Source organism: Hylobates moloch, unplaced genomic scaffold, assembly GCF_009828535.3.
Source record: "Hylobates moloch isolate HMO894 unplaced genomic scaffold, HMol_V3 SCAFFOLD_17, whole genome shotgun sequence".
Taxonomy (NCBI): Eukaryota; Metazoa; Chordata; class Mammalia; order Primates; family Hylobatidae; genus Hylobates; species Hylobates moloch.
Window position 1 is genome coordinate 32,223,021 of NW_026652292.1, and position 19,762 is coordinate 32,242,782.

Here is a 19,762-nt window from a genome sequence, read left to right on the forward strand (position 1 = left end):
TACTAAACCTAGTCATTATTAAAGAGTTTAGTTCTCTAAGTTAAGGAGGAAATAATTTCCTGATTTCTAAATTTATTTACCAAATAATACAATGCTATGGTTTAATGACTAATAATTTTTATAACCTCAGCACACTTATTTTAATTCTCCAAAGTTGTCAGTATTCAATTTGTACAAATCGGGTTTCTATTTGATCCTATTCACCATAAATGTGTCATTCTGCAAGTTCTTATTAAGACTCATTTTTCTCCTCTGTTTTACCAAATCTAAGCCTGGCAGGTGCAAACACTTATTGTCAAACTGTAGGATTTGTTCATACATGAATTCAACATGGCTCATGGATACATATGTAACAAACCTGCACATTGTGCACATGTACCCTAAAACTTAAAGTATAATAATAATAATAAAACTTAATTTGGTTGTTTTGCAAGGAGAGAGAAAAAGGTTTATTTTTTCTTGTCATTTCAAAATGCTAGTTTAAAAACTACTTAAATATATATTTATGTTTAAAATCCAAGGAGATTATTAAAAATGTTCTATAATGTGAAACAATACATAAATGGTACTTTTATTTTTTAACTTAGAGTCAAGTTCGCCAAATTAATTTTTTCTTGTTTCAGTCATTTAGCTAGAAAAGTTGAATAGTACAGAAAACAGCTTTTTCCAGGAGCAATTTGGCTTAACCTTTTCTATATCAAATACAGTCTTATTGAAACTGTTCTTGTCTTTTGTTTTGTAGACTACAACAAAAAACCAGACATTTATTTGTTCTGAACTGTGAATACGGCAGTAAGATAATATTTCTTGATATTTTACGAAATAAGTGGTGACATAATTGTTTGATAAGTGTAGGGATACCTTCATAAATATCTTTGAGTCTGGTGTAGATAAGCCTTTGAACATTAGGCCAATTTTGTTTTCCTTTTAAAAAGATGCTTTCTGTAATTAACTAGATATCATGGAATTCATCTGTATAAGGAGCTTCAATATTTAGGCCCTCAGGTACTGATTTAAGTAGCCCAGGTGACTAAAGCAAAGTCTGGAGGTCAGGTTTACACTAACATAGAGAAGCACAGATATACACCATATTTTCCTAAAACGAATGGGAGACCAGGTTGAAAACTATCATATTCTACATTTGTGTTTTTGGCACTGTGTGGAATTGCTATGCACTCACTTCAGCGTATGCGTACCACAAAAGGAAATGACCTGTGCTGACAGGGAGTCACAACAAGGGAATGACCGACGCTCACCTTGCCACCAGCTCCTCTGGGTTGCTCCATTTTTCACAAGGTACTTACTGGCAAAGCAAACAGAAGGGTTTAGCTGTGAGCACTGGAGGAACTGAATTCTCTCTCTTCTCCACATATTGAACAAGAAAGGAAATTGTGGAAAGAGAACTATTCTTTAAACTCTGTGTTGCTGAGCACAGTGGCTCATGTCTGTAATCCCAGCACTTTGGGAGGCCAAGGTGGACAGATCACCTGAGGTCAGGAGTTCAAAACCAGCCTGGCCAACATGGCAAAACCCTGTCTCTACTAAAGATACAAAAATTAGGAGGGCGTCGGGTCAGGGCCCTGTAAACCCAGCTACTCAGGAAGCTGAGGCAGAAAAATCATTTGAACCCGGGAGGTGGAGGTTGCAATGAGCTGAGATCATACCACTGCACTCCAGCCTGGGTGATAGAGCAAGATTCTATCTCAAAAAAAAAAAAAAAAAGAAAGAAAGAAAGAAGAAAAAAAAACCTTTATATTACCGTTTGTTGTTTCTCCACAGCTAAGTTAGGTTGCTCTAGAGAACCAGAACCTAGTGTTTTTTTGTATTTGTATTTTGTATTTGTATGTATAGTATTTTTTGGTATCTTCCAAATCAACTCATATGTTACCTATGACAAAGAAGTTTGCTACTATATGCTGATTGAATCTAGGACACAGGAATTGCTAATGTTAAAGTAGTGAATAGCATGCACTACTTGAAACATCATACATCCTGTAACTGTCACAATGTCAAGAGGCATAGAAAAGTCATTTTGTTAAGTAGAATCAGTAGAATCATGTTCCGTAAATATAGAGAATGAAAAGTCACTAGTTATCTTTAATTTTAATGAAAATCTTAGATATAGAATTATAACTAGTGCTCCTTCTTAATTTCCAGAAAATTATTTTCAATCTAAATGTTTTCAAAAGTGCTTTCAGAGGCTTATATCAGAAATATGTACAGATCAGCTTGTTCTTTCTTGGATATTAACATTCACATTTGCTATTAAAGGCAGAACTGAACCGTTTCCAAGATACGAAGAGACTCCTTCAAGATTATTACCGGGGAATGGAAAGTAAAATCCCAGTAGAGGACAATAAGAGATTTACTCGAATCCCTTTGGTCCAACTGGATAGTAAAGACAATTCCGAAAGCCAGCTTAGGTAAGGCAGGTTATTATATCACACTGTAATTGTTTTGAACATAAAGCTTTGTGATTTAAAATTAATTACCACTAATAAAAATCACACTCCTTTAACTGCAAATCCAAGATCCAAAAAAGCTCTAATAACCAAACATGTCTTTTTTTTTAATGTTAGTGTGTCATTGACTTAAGACTACTAATATATATTATCCAATTTATAGGGAATATTTACCCATTTTGCTGCAGAGATAAAATGTGTTTTATGACGGAGTCATCCCACAGACTCTGCAGGTGGTATTAGGGAATATATGGTATACACAAATTCTGAATTCTGAAACACTTTTGGCCCCAACGGTTTCTGGTAAGAAATTATGAACCTCAGCCAGGCGCGGTGGCTCACGCCTGTAATCCCAGCACTTTGGGAGGCCAAGGAAGGCGGATCACGAGGTCAGGAGATCGAGATCATCCTGGCTAACATGGTGAAACCCCATCTCTGCTAAAAATACAAAAAAAAAAAAAATAGCCGGGCGTGGTGGCGGGCGCCTGTAGTCCCAGCTACTCAGGAGGCTAAGGCAGGAGAATGGCGTGAACCTGGGAGGTGGAGCTTGCAGTGAGCCGAGATCCACCACTGCACTCTAGCCTGGGCGACAGAGGGAGACTCCGTCTAAAAAAAAAAAAAAAAAAAAAAATTGTGAACCTCTAACACTTTTATGAAAGGACCAAAGCAGGTCTGTGTGTGTACATATTGCATTATATAAATGAAAATGAAAATGGAAGGTGTTTCAAGTCTTTTACAGATAAAGACATTGAGAAACAGTAAAGTCTCAGTAGTATGTGATAATGACCTTATGAGAGTGACTGCAAGACCTATTAATAGTCTAACATCAGATTTCTGCAAGCAAAAAAATAAACTTGGTGGTAGGATAGAAGAAAAATTTTATTTTCAGCCAAGCAAATCCTGTGCGATATAAAAGTCTGTAAGTCATTGTTTTTGTAGATCCAATGGGTAGGGGCAAGGGAAAGGCAAAATCCCAAACTCTGAGAAATTCTGAACAGATAGAAAAATGTCTTCTAGAAATGGGAGTTAGGAGTGCTGGTGATTCCTGTGGCATGGTTTCCAACTATAAAACATTAAGAGAGCTAAAAGTAAGAATTAAAATAAATTAAAGCAATTAAAAAATAGAAATCAAAATCCATAAAAATTAAATGAATTTTAATTTGAACTAAATCAATAAAATATAGTGAAGAATTAAAACAATCCTTTTTAATAATCAGTAGGCAGGTGATAAGAAACAAAAAACATTATATCAGATATGAGGAGGGGAAAAAGAAAGTCAAATTTAAAAAAAATAATATAAAGACACTGAAGGTTAAATTTAAATCTCCAAGGGGATGAGCTATATATTTTATGTTGAAGGTAGTGTACCATATTTTTAGAAGTTTGCTCAGTCAATGCAGGTGTCAGGAGCTGTACAAACTAAATGCAGGATAATGAATATATTTTGAAGTAAGACAGATCTGGTTCGAATCCTAGTTCTGTTACTCAATCACTGTATGTAGATAAATTAAGACTATTTGTTGTCAAGTCACTCCATCTCTCTTAAGCCTCAGTTTCCTTATCTGTAAAGGAGGGTTGTTGTGAAGATTACAGAAAATAAAATCTACAAAGCATTTAATACCATATTGTGGTATCAGAAGATGAGATTGAGTCCCAATAATGCTCAATAAATGTAGATTATTACCTGTTGAATGTTCCTGCTTTGTTTCTTTTACCCTCCCTTGTTCCAAAAAGAATTTGAGATGGCCTGAACACAATATTTTATGCAGTGATCCAAAGCCCATTTCTGTTCTCTCCTGGCTTTTTCCATCTACTCCCATCACATCCCTGTCAGGCCCGTGTGTACACAAGAATATCTAAGAGTAAAAATGTGTCCCCTCTTTTTGACACAAATAGAAGGAAAATGTTCAGCAAGCTGCTGAAAGAGATCTTTGAGATTAAAAACAATTAAAAAAATCCAAAGGCAGTATAAACCACTGGAACCATCAAAAGAGGCCACATTTCAATGTCTAGAGTGGCAGTACATTCTGTTCTCAGCACACAATAGCAAGTTAGGCATAATGGGTAAGCTGTTGATGTTGGTTAGTAGAATGAAACTGGCAAAAGAACATCCAGTTCTTATTTCCTGCGAATAACTCTGCACCAGTCTCAGCCTCAAATCACAGCTTTGGATACCTACTGGAACTATCAGTCAATCAATATATCAACCAACTAACCTATCAACCTGTCACATATAAAGGGAAACAAGAATAATGTTAAAAATTTTCATATATTTTGTCCACTTTATTCTTCCCAACAACCCTATAGCAATAATAATATTAGTAGTAGTATCATAAGATTATTCACAATGATAGTAATAACTCTTAGTTAATAATGAATATTTATCATAATAATTATTATATTTGTATTATTCCAAGAGGAACTGAACCTCATAAAGTCAAATGACATGCTCAAGTTTATACCTACTAATAGTGAGAGAGCTACCTACATCAGAGATTTTCCAGTAAATAAATTCTAAATGCAAATTCTTTTTCTAAGTTATATGCCACCACTGCTGTCCTCCAAAGCAAGACGTTGAAAAATACATGTTGTACTGTATTAAACATCTAGAAGTGATCACAGAAGCCTTACCCTAACTTATTGAACACATGAATCACAGTCAAACTGGAGTGACAGGGATTTAGCCTTATTTGATTTTTAAAATGTAATTTAATTTGTGGGTAGACGAGTAGCAGATCCTCAATACACTGCCTTTTTAGGCACGGTGGACCGTGCCTAGGATACTGTACCAGTGATTCATTTTTCTGAATCACTGCTCTGTTCTCCAGCAACGTGAGTCTACAAAACCAAATGCTTGTTCCTAGATTACTGATTCTGACTCTCCTCCTCTAGTTTCAACAAAGGCATCCTTGGAGCTGTTCTCTTCTCATTTCTTCCCCAAGCTGATAGCCCTTTGTGCTTTCTATTACTAAAGGGGGATTCCAGTCACAATAAGCATTCTACCTTGTAGATCTTTCCCTGCTTCTGTTAACCTTTGAGATCCTGGGATCCTTCTGGGATAAGATATTCCCAGAGGCAGCTCAAAAATTTCTACACAGGAGCAGCAATAAGGGAAGAGGGAGGGAGAGCTTAACTTTGTGTCCCCACAGGACTTTATAAAACAAAGAGAAAACCTTTGTGGGGGTGGTGCTGTAGGCTACCCCCATCCACCATCAAAACTTAGCTGCCTCTGTGCAGTACCCCCTTTCAGACCTCACATTAGTATTAGTCATGTGCTACTGTCAGAGGACATCAGGTGTGTTCAATGTGGTATGGCCATGGACAGTCATGTCCTACCTTCAGTTGTGCCCTCCAGGATGCCAAATGATACTTGTCACCTTAGAGAAGTGATGCCCAGTTTCGTTTGGTTTGCTTTTTCACGACTAACTTTTTTATTTATCCTTCACGGGAAGTGTATGCTCTGGAACAAATTCCAAAGTCGCTTTTCTTTATAATGGCCATTGTCTAATCCTCTGCTTTATAATTACTGAGAATTAAGTCTGAAAATTATGGGTTTTTGTTGTTGTTTTCTTTGAGTCTCTTCTTATTAACAAGATGTTCTAGACCACAAAAATTTGAATGCAGTGTTTTATAATCTTTTCTGCATTAAAATAATTCTTTCAGGAAAACTTTGAAAATTGAGATTAAACCAAGACAGTAAAATTTACAAAGTAACGTGGTCACAAAAACAGAATTTTGTTAAGCAAAATTTTTATATCCCTTTTGCTTGTTTGTTTCTCAAAGAATTCCTCTAGTTCCTCGAATATCCATTTCTCTGGAAACAGTTACACCCAAAGCAAAAACAAAATCAGTACTGAAGGGCAAGATGGATAACTCCCTAGAAAACGTTGAGTCCAACTTTGAGGCCGATGAAAAGTTGGTCATGGACACCTGGCAGCAGGCTTCTTTAGCAGTATCTCACATGGTAAGCAGTGCTCGTTGTATTTTCTGTTAGTAATACACATTCATTAAGTACCAAGGTTGGTAATATGCTATAAGTAGAAAATTTACACAATGTTCTCAAGCACTGTAGAAAGTTGTACCTTCAAAATATTTTTTTCTGAAAGAAATAGAGAAATGTGATTCAGTCAATAAATATTTGAGATCATGAAACAAATGAACCAACATTTAGGTTATTTTCTGTGCTAGGCTCTGGTTCCACGTGCAGGGCCTAAATGCAGTCAGGAAATGTTAATGAGGTGGGTCAAGTGTAAGACAATCAGGAGGGATGGGTCTGGGGCCAAGCAGAAGTCACACCCCTGCTTGCAGGGGCACATGCAATTGCCATTTAAAAATGAGGTCTTGGCATGGCCAGATTTTGCAATTTTCCAAGAAAAGCCAGACATTCAGATTTTTATGTAAAACTACTAATTTTAACATGTAAGAAATGAAATAAAATTTTTAAAAAATATTCTGCAGAGTCAAGTAAATCACATGTCTGGCCTATAGGGCTCTAGTTGGCAACCCCTCTGCTAGGCATTTTTCCTAAGTCACCTACGGGGTAAGTATTATTATTATCCAATTTACGACGGAGAATTAAGGTTCAGAAAGGCTAAGAAACTTGCCCAAGTTCTCCTAGCAGGTAAATATCCAAATGAAATTTTAACCTAGGTATATATGACTTCAAAGCTTATATCATTTCTACCCAAATCAAAAAAGAAAGGGGAGGCATACACATAACTTTAATCCAAGCAGAAATGCCACACCATGAAGAAGATACACACAGAGTTTAACTCAGGTGATCAATTGCTATTCCCTCACCTGCCAGGTCCTGGGTCTACCAAGATGTCTTCTCTTTTCACAACATGCCAAGCCTTCTTTGAGTTTCCATGAAATATCGCCTTCAAACAGAAAGCAGCATCAACTTTCCAAAAGATTTTGTGCAAGAGGTAGAAGAGGACCTTGCATCACAGATCTCACAGCAGACAAAATTTCCAGCTGGGCACTTTCCAAGTCCCTTCTTGGCCTCTCTGCCTTCAGGCTTCTCTTTCTCTGACCTTCTCATGCCAGCAGCTCAGTGTTTCCTTTCTTCCTCCCTCTCTTTCTTTTGTTCTCCCCACTTCTTTCATTTCTCCCTCTCAGAAGCAATGATAACTCCTCTCATTGTTTTTGCTTCTTTTGAAAAACATTTTAGTATGGATTTTCACATACATAAGGAAAATGCATGAACTATAATTGCATAACTTAATGAACCTACCTAAAGTAAATACTCATGGCACCACTACCTGGAGAGAAATAGAATAAGGGCTGCACCTACCTAGTCATTCTTTGTTCCTTCCCATTTCTAACCTACTTCGAATTCTCTAAAGGGGACCACCATATTGCCTTTTTAGGAATCATTTCCTTGATGTTCTTAAGAGTTTTATTACCCAAGTTTATAGCTCTAAACACTGATGTGTAGTTTTCCTTGCGTTTGAGCTCTAGATAAATGGACTCATATCTTTTGTCTTTTTTGTGTCTTTTTTTGCTCAACTTTCTTTGTGAGATTCATCTTATATTGTTCATTTTTTGTTGCTGTATTGTGTTGCATTATATGAATGTATCACAATTTATTTAACCAGCCTGCTTTTGATAATACCTTTGGGTTTCCAATTTGGTGTTGGTATGGATACTGCTGCTGTGAATGCTTGTACATGTCTACTGGTACCCATGTGCATAGATAACTGTTGGGTATACATCTAACAATGTGTGCTATCTTTAAAGTTAGTAGACAATACTATACTTAATACCTCGGCTTTCATGGGTAGTGCTAAACCCTTTCACCGTTTCACCGAACTATCATTTTTGTCATACATTAGATGACCACTTATGTGTAAGTCTGTTGCACTGCTCCATTTGTCTATGCTTATACCAACACCACACCAATATACCATTTATTTGTTACCTGAACGAGCAAATCTTCCCATCTTGTCATCTGCCAAGAACATTTTGGATTTTCATAACTTTTTGCCTTTCCATATTAATTTTCAAATCAGCTTGTCAAGATTCACAAAAATGTTGGCTGCTGATTTTAAGGCAGTATTTATCAGATTATGAGCATTCCTTTTCATATCCTGTTTACTCTGAGAGGTTTTTTCATGAATTGTATTCTCAAATGCTTTTTCTGCCTCTATTATATAATTTTTTCTGCATTTTCTGTTAATATGAAAAATCACATTGACCAATTTTCTAATGTTAAACTTACATCACATTCCTGGAGTAAGTCCAACATTTTAATGAGACATCATCTTTCTTAAGTATTGCTGGGTTTGTTTTGTTAATACTTTGTTTGGAATTTTAGTCTTTGAGTGAGATAATGAAAGTGAGCGAGTTCTGTGATTTTCCTTTCTCATGCTATCTTTAATGGCTTGGAGCATCCAGATAATACTAGCTTCATAAATCAAGTCTGGATATGTTTCCTCTCTATACTTTGGAAAATTTTGTGGAAGTTGGGATTATTTCTTCTTGAAATGCTTGGTAGCATTCACTAAGAGGCCATCTAGAACTAAAGTTTTATAGGAAGTTTGTAGTAGGAGTTTTTGTTGCCCTCCTCCCACCCAAGAATTCATTATCTTTAATAGATTATGCAATGTTTCTGGGTTTGTTTCTTCTTAGAAAAAACTTCAGTTGGTTTTGGTAGATATTATTTTGCTAAGAATTTTTTCATTTCTAAATGTTTAAATTTATGGGTATGAAGTTATTTAAAATGGCTTACATTTGTGTTAATACTTGCAGTGTCTATGTGACGTTCACTTTGTCACTTCTGATGTTTATTATTCGTGCTTTTCCTCTTTTTTTAAAAATCAGCCTAGCCAGGTGTTTATCAATTATACCAGGCTTTCCAATAACTGACTTTTAACTTCATTCATTTATTTTACAATGTGTGTTTTTTTCTTTTCTTAATATCATTTTTTTTCCTCATGCTATTTTCTTTGGGTTTACTTTGCCATTCTTTCCCTAGGGATTTGAGATAGATCATAGTTTATTAGTATCCAGTCTTTTTTTTCTAACATACACATTTGCTACTCTAAAGTTTCCTCTGTGACTTACTTTAGCTTCATCTCAAAAAGTTTCTAATATGTTACTTCTATCATCGAATTCAAAGCATTATAGAAATATATTTTTAATTTTCTTTTTTTATCTTCTTTTGGTTGTTTTTCCTTTATTTATTTATTTACATTTATTTTTTATTCTAGATTCAGGGATTACATGCACAGGTTTGTTACACGGCTGTTTTTTGTATGATATTTCTTTCTTGATAAATTTTTTAAACAGTATTTATTTGCTTTTTTAAATCAACACAAATTATATATATTTCTTATGTACAACATGATGTTTTGAAATACGTACACATCGTAAAATGGCTAAATTAAGCTAATTAACACATGCATTATTACGTACACATCATTTTTTTGTAGTGAGAACACTTAAAATCTCTGTTACCAATTTTAAAGACAGTACATTGTTATTAACTATAGTCACTATGTTGTAAAACAGATCTCTTGAACTTATTCCTCTTAACTTAAATTTGTATCCTTTGCTCAGCATCTCTTCAACCTCACTCCACCCCACCCCTAGCACTTGTTAACCATCATTTTACTCTGTAATTTTATAAGGTCAACTCTTTAGATTTTGCATATAAGTGAGATCATGGTATATTTGTGTTTCTGTGCCTGGCTTCTTACATTTAGCATAATGTCCTCCAGGATTATCCACATTTTTGTAAAATGACAGGATTTCCTTCTTTTTTGAAGCCAAATAGTATTCCATTATGTATATATATATCATGTTTTTTTGTTCATTCATTAATGAACACATAGATTGATTTTATATCTTAGCTATTTTTAGTAATATTGTAATAAACCTGGGAGTGTAGATATCTCTTCAATACATTCTTTAATGCTCATCATCACTGGCCATCAGAGAAGTGCAAATCAAAACCACAGTGAGATACCACCTCACACCAGTTAGAATGGCCATCATTAAAAAGTCAGGAAACAACAGGTGCTGGAGAGGATGTGGGGAAATAGGAACACTTTTACACTGTTGGTGGGACTGCAAACTAGTTCAACCATTGTGGAAGTCAGTGTGGCGACTCCTCAGGGATCTAGAACTAGAAATACCGCTTGACCCAGCCTTCCTATTACTGGGTATATACCCGAAGGACTATAAATCATGCTGCTATAAAGACACATGCACACATATGTTTATTGCGGCACTATTCACAATAGCAAAGACTTGGAACCAACCCAAATGTCCAACAACGATAGACTGGATTAAGAAAATGTGGCACATATACACCATGAAATACTATGCAGACATAAAAAATGATGAATTCATGTCCTTTTTAGGGACATGGATGAAACTGGAAATCATCATTCTCAGTAAACTATCGCAAGGACAAAAAACCAAACACAGCATGTTCTCACTCATAGGTGGGAATTGAACAATGAGAACACATGGACATAGGAAGGGGAACATCACACTCTGGGGACTGTTGTGGGTTGGGGGGAGGGGGGAAGGATAGCATTAGGAGATACACCTAATGCTAAATGACAAGTTAATGGGTGCAGCAAAACAACATGGCACATGGATACATATGTAACAAACCTGCATATTGCGCACATGTACCCTAAAACTTAAAGTACAATAATAAAAATAAAATAAAAAGTAAAAAAAAAATAAAACCACAATGAAATATTACTTCACATCTGTTACAATGACTGTTATTAACAAGGTGAAAGATAAGTAATGCTGGTGAGGATGTGGAGAAAAGAAAATCATTGCACACTATAGGGGAAGTATAAATTAGCATAATGATTAGGTAAACAGTGTGAAAGTTTCTTTAAAAAACAAAAATAGAACTACCATATTCCAGTAATCTCACCACTATATATTTAAAGGAAATAATTTTCGAAATAATTTTCAAAATAATATGTTGTTTTCTGGCTTGATTACATTTTATTCGTGGAGCATATTCTCATAAAAGTTTTTGAAGTTGCCTTATGGTCAGTTTTTGAAATGTTACATGTGTACTTGAAATATATTCATTTAAGTGTGTAGTGTACATATTGTACTTGTTTATATACAAACATTTTGATATATTATTTTATTATGTATTTTAAATATATATTACATATCATTATTTAAATCTTATTTTTCTCCTTTGTTTTCTCCTTTGAATTATCTAGAGAGTTATAATAAGATCATCTGTAGTTTGGTCAATTTGCTTTATGTATATTTAAGACAAATTGGGAAAATATAGATTTTAAATTGTTAAATCTTTCTGGTGAATTGGACCTTTTCTTATTATGAAATAATCTTCTGCATATATAGTGCTTTTGTTTTGTAAATTATACTTTTAGATATTGTTTATATGTCATATCTTTTCATCCTTTCATTTTCATCTTCTCTGTGTCTTTTCTTTTCTGCTTTTTTTTCCCCTCTGTAAGTTTGGTCATCATGTATTCTGTTACTAGTCTCTTAGCAGTTACCCTAGGAATTACACCATGAATTAGTGGCTCCTCAAAGTCTATTATTTGGTCAATAATTCATGGTGTTATTTCTAGGGTAGCCACTAAGTGATTTAGTGTGTGCTATTTCCAAGCTAACATGGCGGGGAGATGAAATTTAAAATATTCAATCCAAAAGAAGCAAAGAAAAGAGGACAGAAAAAATATTCAGGACAAGCAATACAAATAGAAAGTACAGAGAAGATGGTAGATTTATAGCCCAAATATATCTACAACTACATTAAATGTAAATGGGCAAAATGAACTAGATGAAAGAAAATAAGTATTAGATTTTTTATAAATGGGATATGATGTGTATAAGGATACTAAAATGATTTTTCATTATTGACCTAAGAGAAGAAGGGGTTAGTGTGATGATCTCCACTTGCCATCATAGAATCTCACACCCTTGACCTTCTTTAGGTCTTCAGCGTTAGTTTCTATCTTGACTCCTGACCAGTTAATTGTCTCTTTCCTGAAGTCCTAGCCATCTGTAATCGTGTGCTCTTTCTATTCTCATAGCAGTTATTGTCTTTCCTACTCATTTGGCTCTTAGTATCTAGGTTTCTGTTGTTGTTGTTTTTGTTGTTTTGTAATTTGTATCTTGTTAGTTGTTAGTCTGAATACTTAACTAGATTCTAAAACTTTTTGTATACCTTGGACCTAGCATAATGCCCACATCAAACATAATATAATAATAAGCCCTCAATATAGTCTTGAGGTGCTGCTGCTGCTATCCTGATGATGCTGATGTCAATATTAATGATGACATTAGTGACAATAATGATCATAGCAGAGACCACAACTACCAAGCACCAGAAAGTGGGAAACCAGATGTAGAAGCTCTAGAAAAAAATGAGTTATTCTTATTGTTAAATGAGCAACATAGACATAATCTACAAGTCTTATGAATCCCATTAAAATTACCTGAGAAAATGACACTGAAAAATAGTATATTCTTAGAAAGGGAGGATCATATAGCTATGCCTCTTGATTAAGCTGATATGATTTTAGGAAAGTCACTTAACCTCTCTAATTCTTCAGTGCTGTATCTGTAATATTGGAGATAGTCTACCTTTCCTTTATTGAATGGCTGAAAAAATCCAATGAAATAATGTATGTAAAGTGTTTTAGAAACTATAAATTTTAACGTATTATGTTAAGAAATGTATTCAAAATTGTACCCTTTTCCTTGTGGACTTTTAAAAATCTTATAGAAAGCGTAGGAAAATGGACTGCTTAGTAATTAATATTACTAACAATCGTATTTGAATACTGCTTGACTTTGATGTCACACAATCTTAAGGCAACTTTGAATTTCTAATGAAACAGGTGTGATTCACTAAATTGTTGTGGGGCAAACAGTACCAGCTGAGATTAGTGCAACTAAAAATGAGAGCACTTTAACACAGGCTTTTTTCTACACAGCAGTTTTACCAAGAGCTATCCATTTAGTAGACTATGTTAATTTTTGGCAAAACTTTCTTCTAATTAGCGGGTATGCAGTGATTTCAAAGAAACAAGTCATATTTTTAACACCCACAATGTCAAGGCATTATGTCTAAAGTTCTCTCCAGCTTTATAAGCGAGATTGCTGAATGAATTGTGAATTAGGTTAATTTTTGATAGCAACCCAGAGGTCTTTGAGGGAAGTGGACCAGAAAAATTCAGACAATTATTATACATAATTATGCAGGTAATTATGATAATTATCATCATCACAAAGTTGTTTACAAAGTAGAAAAATCCAATTTTGAAGAAAATTGCTAACTTACAGTGCTTTGCAGGAACCGATTAAAAATTGAATTGCTTGCAATTTAGGGGAAGAATTTTAGCAAGTCTGCTTTCAGCTTTACTAAGAACTTGCAAGTACAGTATCTGGTATTCATTTTTATCAAAAGGGCATCTGATAAAAAAAAGAAAGAAAAGAAAAAGCAAAGGCAGAAAGAAAGAAAAAGACAAAAAACAAAACACACAAGAAATCTGCTTGCTCTCTGAAACCTTTCTGTATTCCTCCAAGATTCTGTTGATACTGAAGAAGCTGAGGGTGCATTCTGTGGAATATGATTCTTTTGAAAGAAAGTCCATTGATTGTTAAGCACCTACTGGGCATCCCCTTTGAGCACAGCACAGATACTGAAAGCTATGAAGAATAAAAAGAAGTAGGACTGGTTTAGCTCTGGGAAGCATGACGCCCCTTTGGACGGTGGGGCAAGATTTAACACTCACAGAACACTTGGGAACAGTTACATGCTGCCATGGGGTATGGAGTGTGGCAGAATTTTGGAGAAGGCAGGAACTGGCTGGTCTACCTCACCCACAAAAGTGTAATAGTCTTTGAGAGTAGAGGTTATGCCTTATTCATTTTTCTATTCACCTTCATTAATCTTTCTCTTTGTCTTCTCATCCCCTCACCCCATTCTCCCCAGAAATTATAATTAAATAAGCCCTCAATAACCCCCATTTTTCACCAATTGCTTTATTGAGATTTTAGAGTTTTAAACCCTATGTTGCTACTGCCTCCACAATATCTGTGTGTGTGTGCGCGCGTGTGTGTGTGTTGTTTCTACCTTTGGGATTCTTTCCTGGGTTCTCATTTCTTGGGGTGACACTCATAAGCAACCTTCGCCTCCCCAGGGGCAGTTGAACTTATTGCAAAATGTCCAGTATTTCTAACTGCAAGTGCAACCCCAGTGACACAAGCCTCAAGACAAGAGTGTACATATATATAATCTTAATTTACAAATAATTATTGCATACATTTATAAAGTACAATGTGAAGTTTTGATGTCTGTATACATTGTGGGATGACTGAATCAAACTAATTACCATATCTATTACCTCACTTATTATTTTTGTGGTTAGAACATTGAAAATTTACTCTTTTAGCAATTTTGAAATATACATTATTATTAACTATAGTCACCGTGCTGGGCAAGATGTCACCAGAGCTTATTCCTCTTATCTAACTGAAACTTAGTACCCTTTGACCAACATCTCCCCTTTCCCTGTCCCACCTACTCACTCACCCCAGCCCCTGGTAACCACTCTTGTACACTCTACTTCTATGCTTTGACTTTTTAAGATTCTACAAATAAGTGAGATCATGCAGTATTTGCCTTTCTGTGCCTGGCTTATTTTGCTTAGCATAATGTCCTCCAGGTTCATCTGTGTTGTCATGAGACAAGGTTTTTCTGCTGCCTGAAGTGCAGAGCCAGCCACAGAGGAGAGGCGGAGGGATACCTGCAGTTCCTGACCCGGTGGGTGGGAAAGGACAGAGCTTCTCCATTCAGCACTTAGAATGAGGTGACAGAACAACTAATCTCAAGCCAGGACACTTGTGAGAATGAAAGGAGGTGCTTGGTGGAATGCAGAGAAGCTGAAAGTCAGCCCAGCAGAGGAAGCTAAGAACCTTGGGGTTAGCCTGTGGAATGGGTCAACCTCACAAATGCTGAGTCTTTTGGGGGTGATATTTAGTGCTCAAGTAGAATAGAAGCCCAGGATTCAACTGTCCATGACCCAATTAACACAGGGCATGTAGTTCCAAAAATTGGCTGTTGCTGAGGGTGATGAATATATGTATGTAGAAACCACAAATATACATACCCAGAACATAAACAAATACGCTTCTGCAGGATTAAAATTTTGTGAATGCAAATAAAAGAAAAAAATGTAAAAAAAAAAAAACCTCTGTAGGGGATCAGTTATCAAAAAAGGTTAAGAAACACTGATACAGGGAAATACCCTGGATTGGAAGTCAAGAGATTAAAGCCACTGAGAAGTATAAATGTGTGCCTGAGATTTAAAAGAAAGGAAATTTTGCATAACCATGGAGTTGTGACACTCCGGAGGTGGCAGTGAGGAAACATAAGGATGATTTGCAGGTGGGGCTTGAGAAAGTGAGCAGCCTCCACACAGATGGTGGTAGAGAAGCCGCATCTTGGGACAGGGCCAGGTTTCCACTTAAGTAGAACATGGTGGGGTGTGTTTTGTAAAGTTTGAGGACATGGGTACAATTGTTTACAGTGGATTAAGGTTTCAACAGAATTTAGTAATGACTACATCCAAATGGTTACCATATTTTATAAATGCTACATTAACTGAAATATTGCTGTTATGCAACCAGGTGGCTGCTGAAATTCATCAGAGGCTCATGGAAGAAGAAAAAGAAAACCAGCCAGCAGACCCCAAAGAAAAATCTCCTCAGATGGGTGCAAATAAAAAAGTCAAAAAGGAGCCACCCAAGAAAAAACAGGAAGACAAAAAACCCAAAGGTATTTATGGTTTTAGCACTCAGAACCCTGGATGCCTAAACCTCTCCTTGGTAGAAAACAAGCATTTAACTAGACACATTATTAGCTTCTAAGCCACTAAAATACTACTCATTAGGTTTAAACTAGAGACCCAGGCTTCTAGGATTTGTGGTGTTAGTGGCAAATCACATTGCATACCAAGCTCATCTAACTTGTTTAACCAAATAGCCAGATGTACTCAGAGTAAAATAAACCTCAAAGACAGTTTTGAAATGTTAAAAGAACTTCCAGGATGGTACTATGTCATCCGAAAAGTCTGTGCAGAAAGGCTAACACTGCAGTAACAAAGAGAAGTTTAAAAGCTATGTTTTTAAAAGCTATGTGTATGTTTCAGGGGCAAGTCCTTTTATCCTGGAGGCCTCCTGCCTAAATCCCTGGCTCAGTAGCATGAGGGAAAACAAAGAGTTGAGAAAATACATCTTGAAAGAGATCCCTAATTAACCTTAGGAATGAATAGCTTTGGCATCAACATTACCCTCCCTCTCTGAAGTGGAATCCTGGGAAGCAAATGAGCAGAACTCACTCCACTCATAGATTGTCTGTGATATGTTTATTATACACCTGCTATGTGAAATGCTCTAGATGGATGCCAAGAACACAATAGTAAATTAAAAACAAAACCAAAAATCACAACCACAGTCCCTGCCCTAATCCAGCTATAGTCTTGCAGTAGAGAGACATGTGACCATTGTGCTTTGATAGGGGAGGTACAAGTACCTTAAGAACAAGGTCTCCCTTCTCCGTCCGATGGCTTAGAAGACTCTTCTTAGATGAAGAACATTCAAGCAGCCAGGAATGGGAATTAAAGGAAAGCACTGAGGATAGAGGAAGGAGTGGGTCAGTGGCACTTGAAGGAAAGGGAAGAGTATTACCTTGATAAAGAACACACCACTTTAATCCATCTCAAGTGGCAGGAATAAGGGAAGTGCTTCTGTTGACTTTAATGGAGTAACTGTTGGGGTCTGATCCCTTAATTTTACAGATGATAAAACAGAAATCCAGAGAGATTAATCTCTCCTTCATCTGTAACTTACATACACATCTATTATTGCAACAGATTACAATTTCTTTGTTTACAGTATCTTCTTTACAAGATTTGAACCCTTCGAGGTCAGACCCTCAAGAAAGATTAGTTGAACTGATAATAGAGCTATGTAAATGGGCCCTGCAACTAGAATCATATTGCCATAGCCCATGGGTAAATCCTTTGATAAGTACTGACAAATTTATATTTTCTAATTCTCTTATATAATCACTGAGGTACTTATAGTTAAGTTCTAATTAAAATATAATTAAATTAGCCAGGAGCAGTGCCTCACACCTGTAATCCTGCACTTTGGGAGGCCAAGGCAGGTGGACTGCTTGAGCCCAGGAGTTCGAGATCGGCCTGAGCAAAATGACAAAACTCTCTTTACAAAAAAATACAATAAAATAGCTGGGTATGGTGGCATACATCTGCAGTCCCAGCTGCTAGGGAGGCTGAGGTGGAAAGATTGCCTGAGCTTGGGAGGTCGAGGCTGCAGTGAACCATGAACATGCAATTGCGCTCCAGCCTGGGTGACAGAGCAAGACTGTCTCAAAAAATAATAATCATATTTAAACAGATTATAGATTCTTGACTATCACCCGCATTTCACCCACATCTTCTTGAGGTTATTCTCGTATCTTCTTTTTTGGTGAAGATCTAGGAAACGCTTTGCTAATAGAAGTTATCCCTTATAGAGTGGTAATTCTGCAGGTGTCTAATGGGGTCAGCACTATGTTGGGATTTGCTAATTTCTGTCCCCAAACTCTGGATTTCACTATGTTTGGAAACTGTAACCATCTTTGCACTTGCTACATACCTTATTGTTTAATTATACTACACAAATTGGGTGTTTTTATATGAGTCCAGCCCAGGAACCATACAGAGGATTTTCAAGGAAAAATTCAATATTTCATCACACATGCTGGGAGGACCAAGGTTTCATTGTTTCCAAATCACTAGAGGTTTATAGCTTAACAAATTTTGCTTTGTGCTCATTCTGTCCAAGTACTATGTGCATACCTTTGTATTTTGTTAGTTTACTCAGCATGTTTCATTGCCCTTTCAGGTAAATCACCACCTATGGCAGAAGCAACTCCTGTCATAGTAACAACAGAGGAAATTGCTGAAATCGAAAGGAAAAATGAACTGAGGGTCAAAATAAAAGAAGAACACCTCGCTGCCTTGCAATTTGAAGGTAGCGATTGAAACGACTAAGATGATGCTTTTCAGTAGAAAGGAGACCAGTAGCCAAACAGCCCACAACTGGCTCGTCAATTGCCTCAGACCATGTCTATGAGAACACACAGCAAAGAGGTTGAAAAGCACAATATTCAGTTGACTGTTTTCGTTTGACCACATGAGGACTAGATTTGAGTGTTGCATGAGTCAGATGTTTTGGCATCACCTAATCAGTCTTAACTGATGGCAGGATCTCAAAAAGAACCAAAAAGAATTTGGGAATGGGTTAGAAAAAGCAATAGCAGTAATTAAAATCTCATAAAACAGAAACAAAAGAAAATGTTGAAAGTTTGTATGATTTTACAGATTTAGATAGGGACTACCTAAAGTAAGTGGTTTTATATTACAGTAAGAATAATTTAGGTCCCTCATTAGGAAAATAACATTTTAACTAAAGGCTAACAGGCCCTGAAAATGAGTTCTTGGGAACAAAGGCCATAGGAGAGCCAGTCATGTATCTATTATGTTCAGGGGTGTTCTTCTCTATAGGAGCAATGACTCCGCAAAACATATTCTCCTTATGGCTCTCCTAATTGTCTTGTAATGCAATTCTAAATGAAATCTGAAAAGGTCAGGAAACTGAGCAAACATATCCTAAGGGAAATAAACATGGTCAATATACAAGATGACAAAACCACCAAAATGTGGCATGGGGTATGCCAAGACACCTTTAACTACTCAGTGACTGTTAACTACTAAGGATGTTTTCCATCCCTTGTTTCTCTCATTTTCTCTCCCCTGTCCTCCCCATCTTACTACCACCCACTTCTACAACCCCAACAATAAAATCTGAAGTCAGCTGAACACAGGGAGACTGTGGCATCAGGCGAATCCAGGACAGATGCATCTCCCCTATTGCCTGCCCTGCATCTGATTTCAGTGGTTTTCAGTATACTTCATCTTTCAGTTCATTCCGTACATGATCCTTAGTGTAGCAAAATTCATTTATTCATATAACAAATGATTATTGACTTTCCACTCTGTGCCAAGTCCTATGATAGTTGCTGGAGACACACATTTATATGTACAAACATAAACAAAAAATAAAACTCAGTCTCAAGGAAGAGAAATGCAATCACTGTTGCATGTTGACCTGTTGACAGCTGGGCCTGTAGTCACAGCTACTGAATAGATTGAGGTGAAGGATCAATTGTGTTTGAATCCAGCCTGGGCAACACAGTGAGATCCTGT

General features: G+C 36.2%; 1 protein-coding gene across 1 annotated transcript in view; it reads left to right on the forward strand.

Annotated features, from left to right (window-relative positions):
- SPEF2 (sperm flagellar 2) overlaps window positions 1–19,762 on the forward strand; it is a 192,537-nt gene that overhangs the window by 133,484 nt on the left and 39,291 nt on the right. Inside the window, exons 25-28 of the mRNA XM_032135721.2 lie at window positions 2,272–2,423; window positions 6,246–6,426; window positions 16,119–16,266; window positions 18,399–18,527. Coding sequence (XP_031991612.1) covers window positions 2,272–2,423; window positions 6,246–6,426; window positions 16,119–16,266; window positions 18,399–18,527 — 610 coding nt within the window. The remainder of the gene's footprint in view (window positions 1–2,271; window positions 2,424–6,245; window positions 6,427–16,118; window positions 16,267–18,398; window positions 18,528–19,762) is intronic.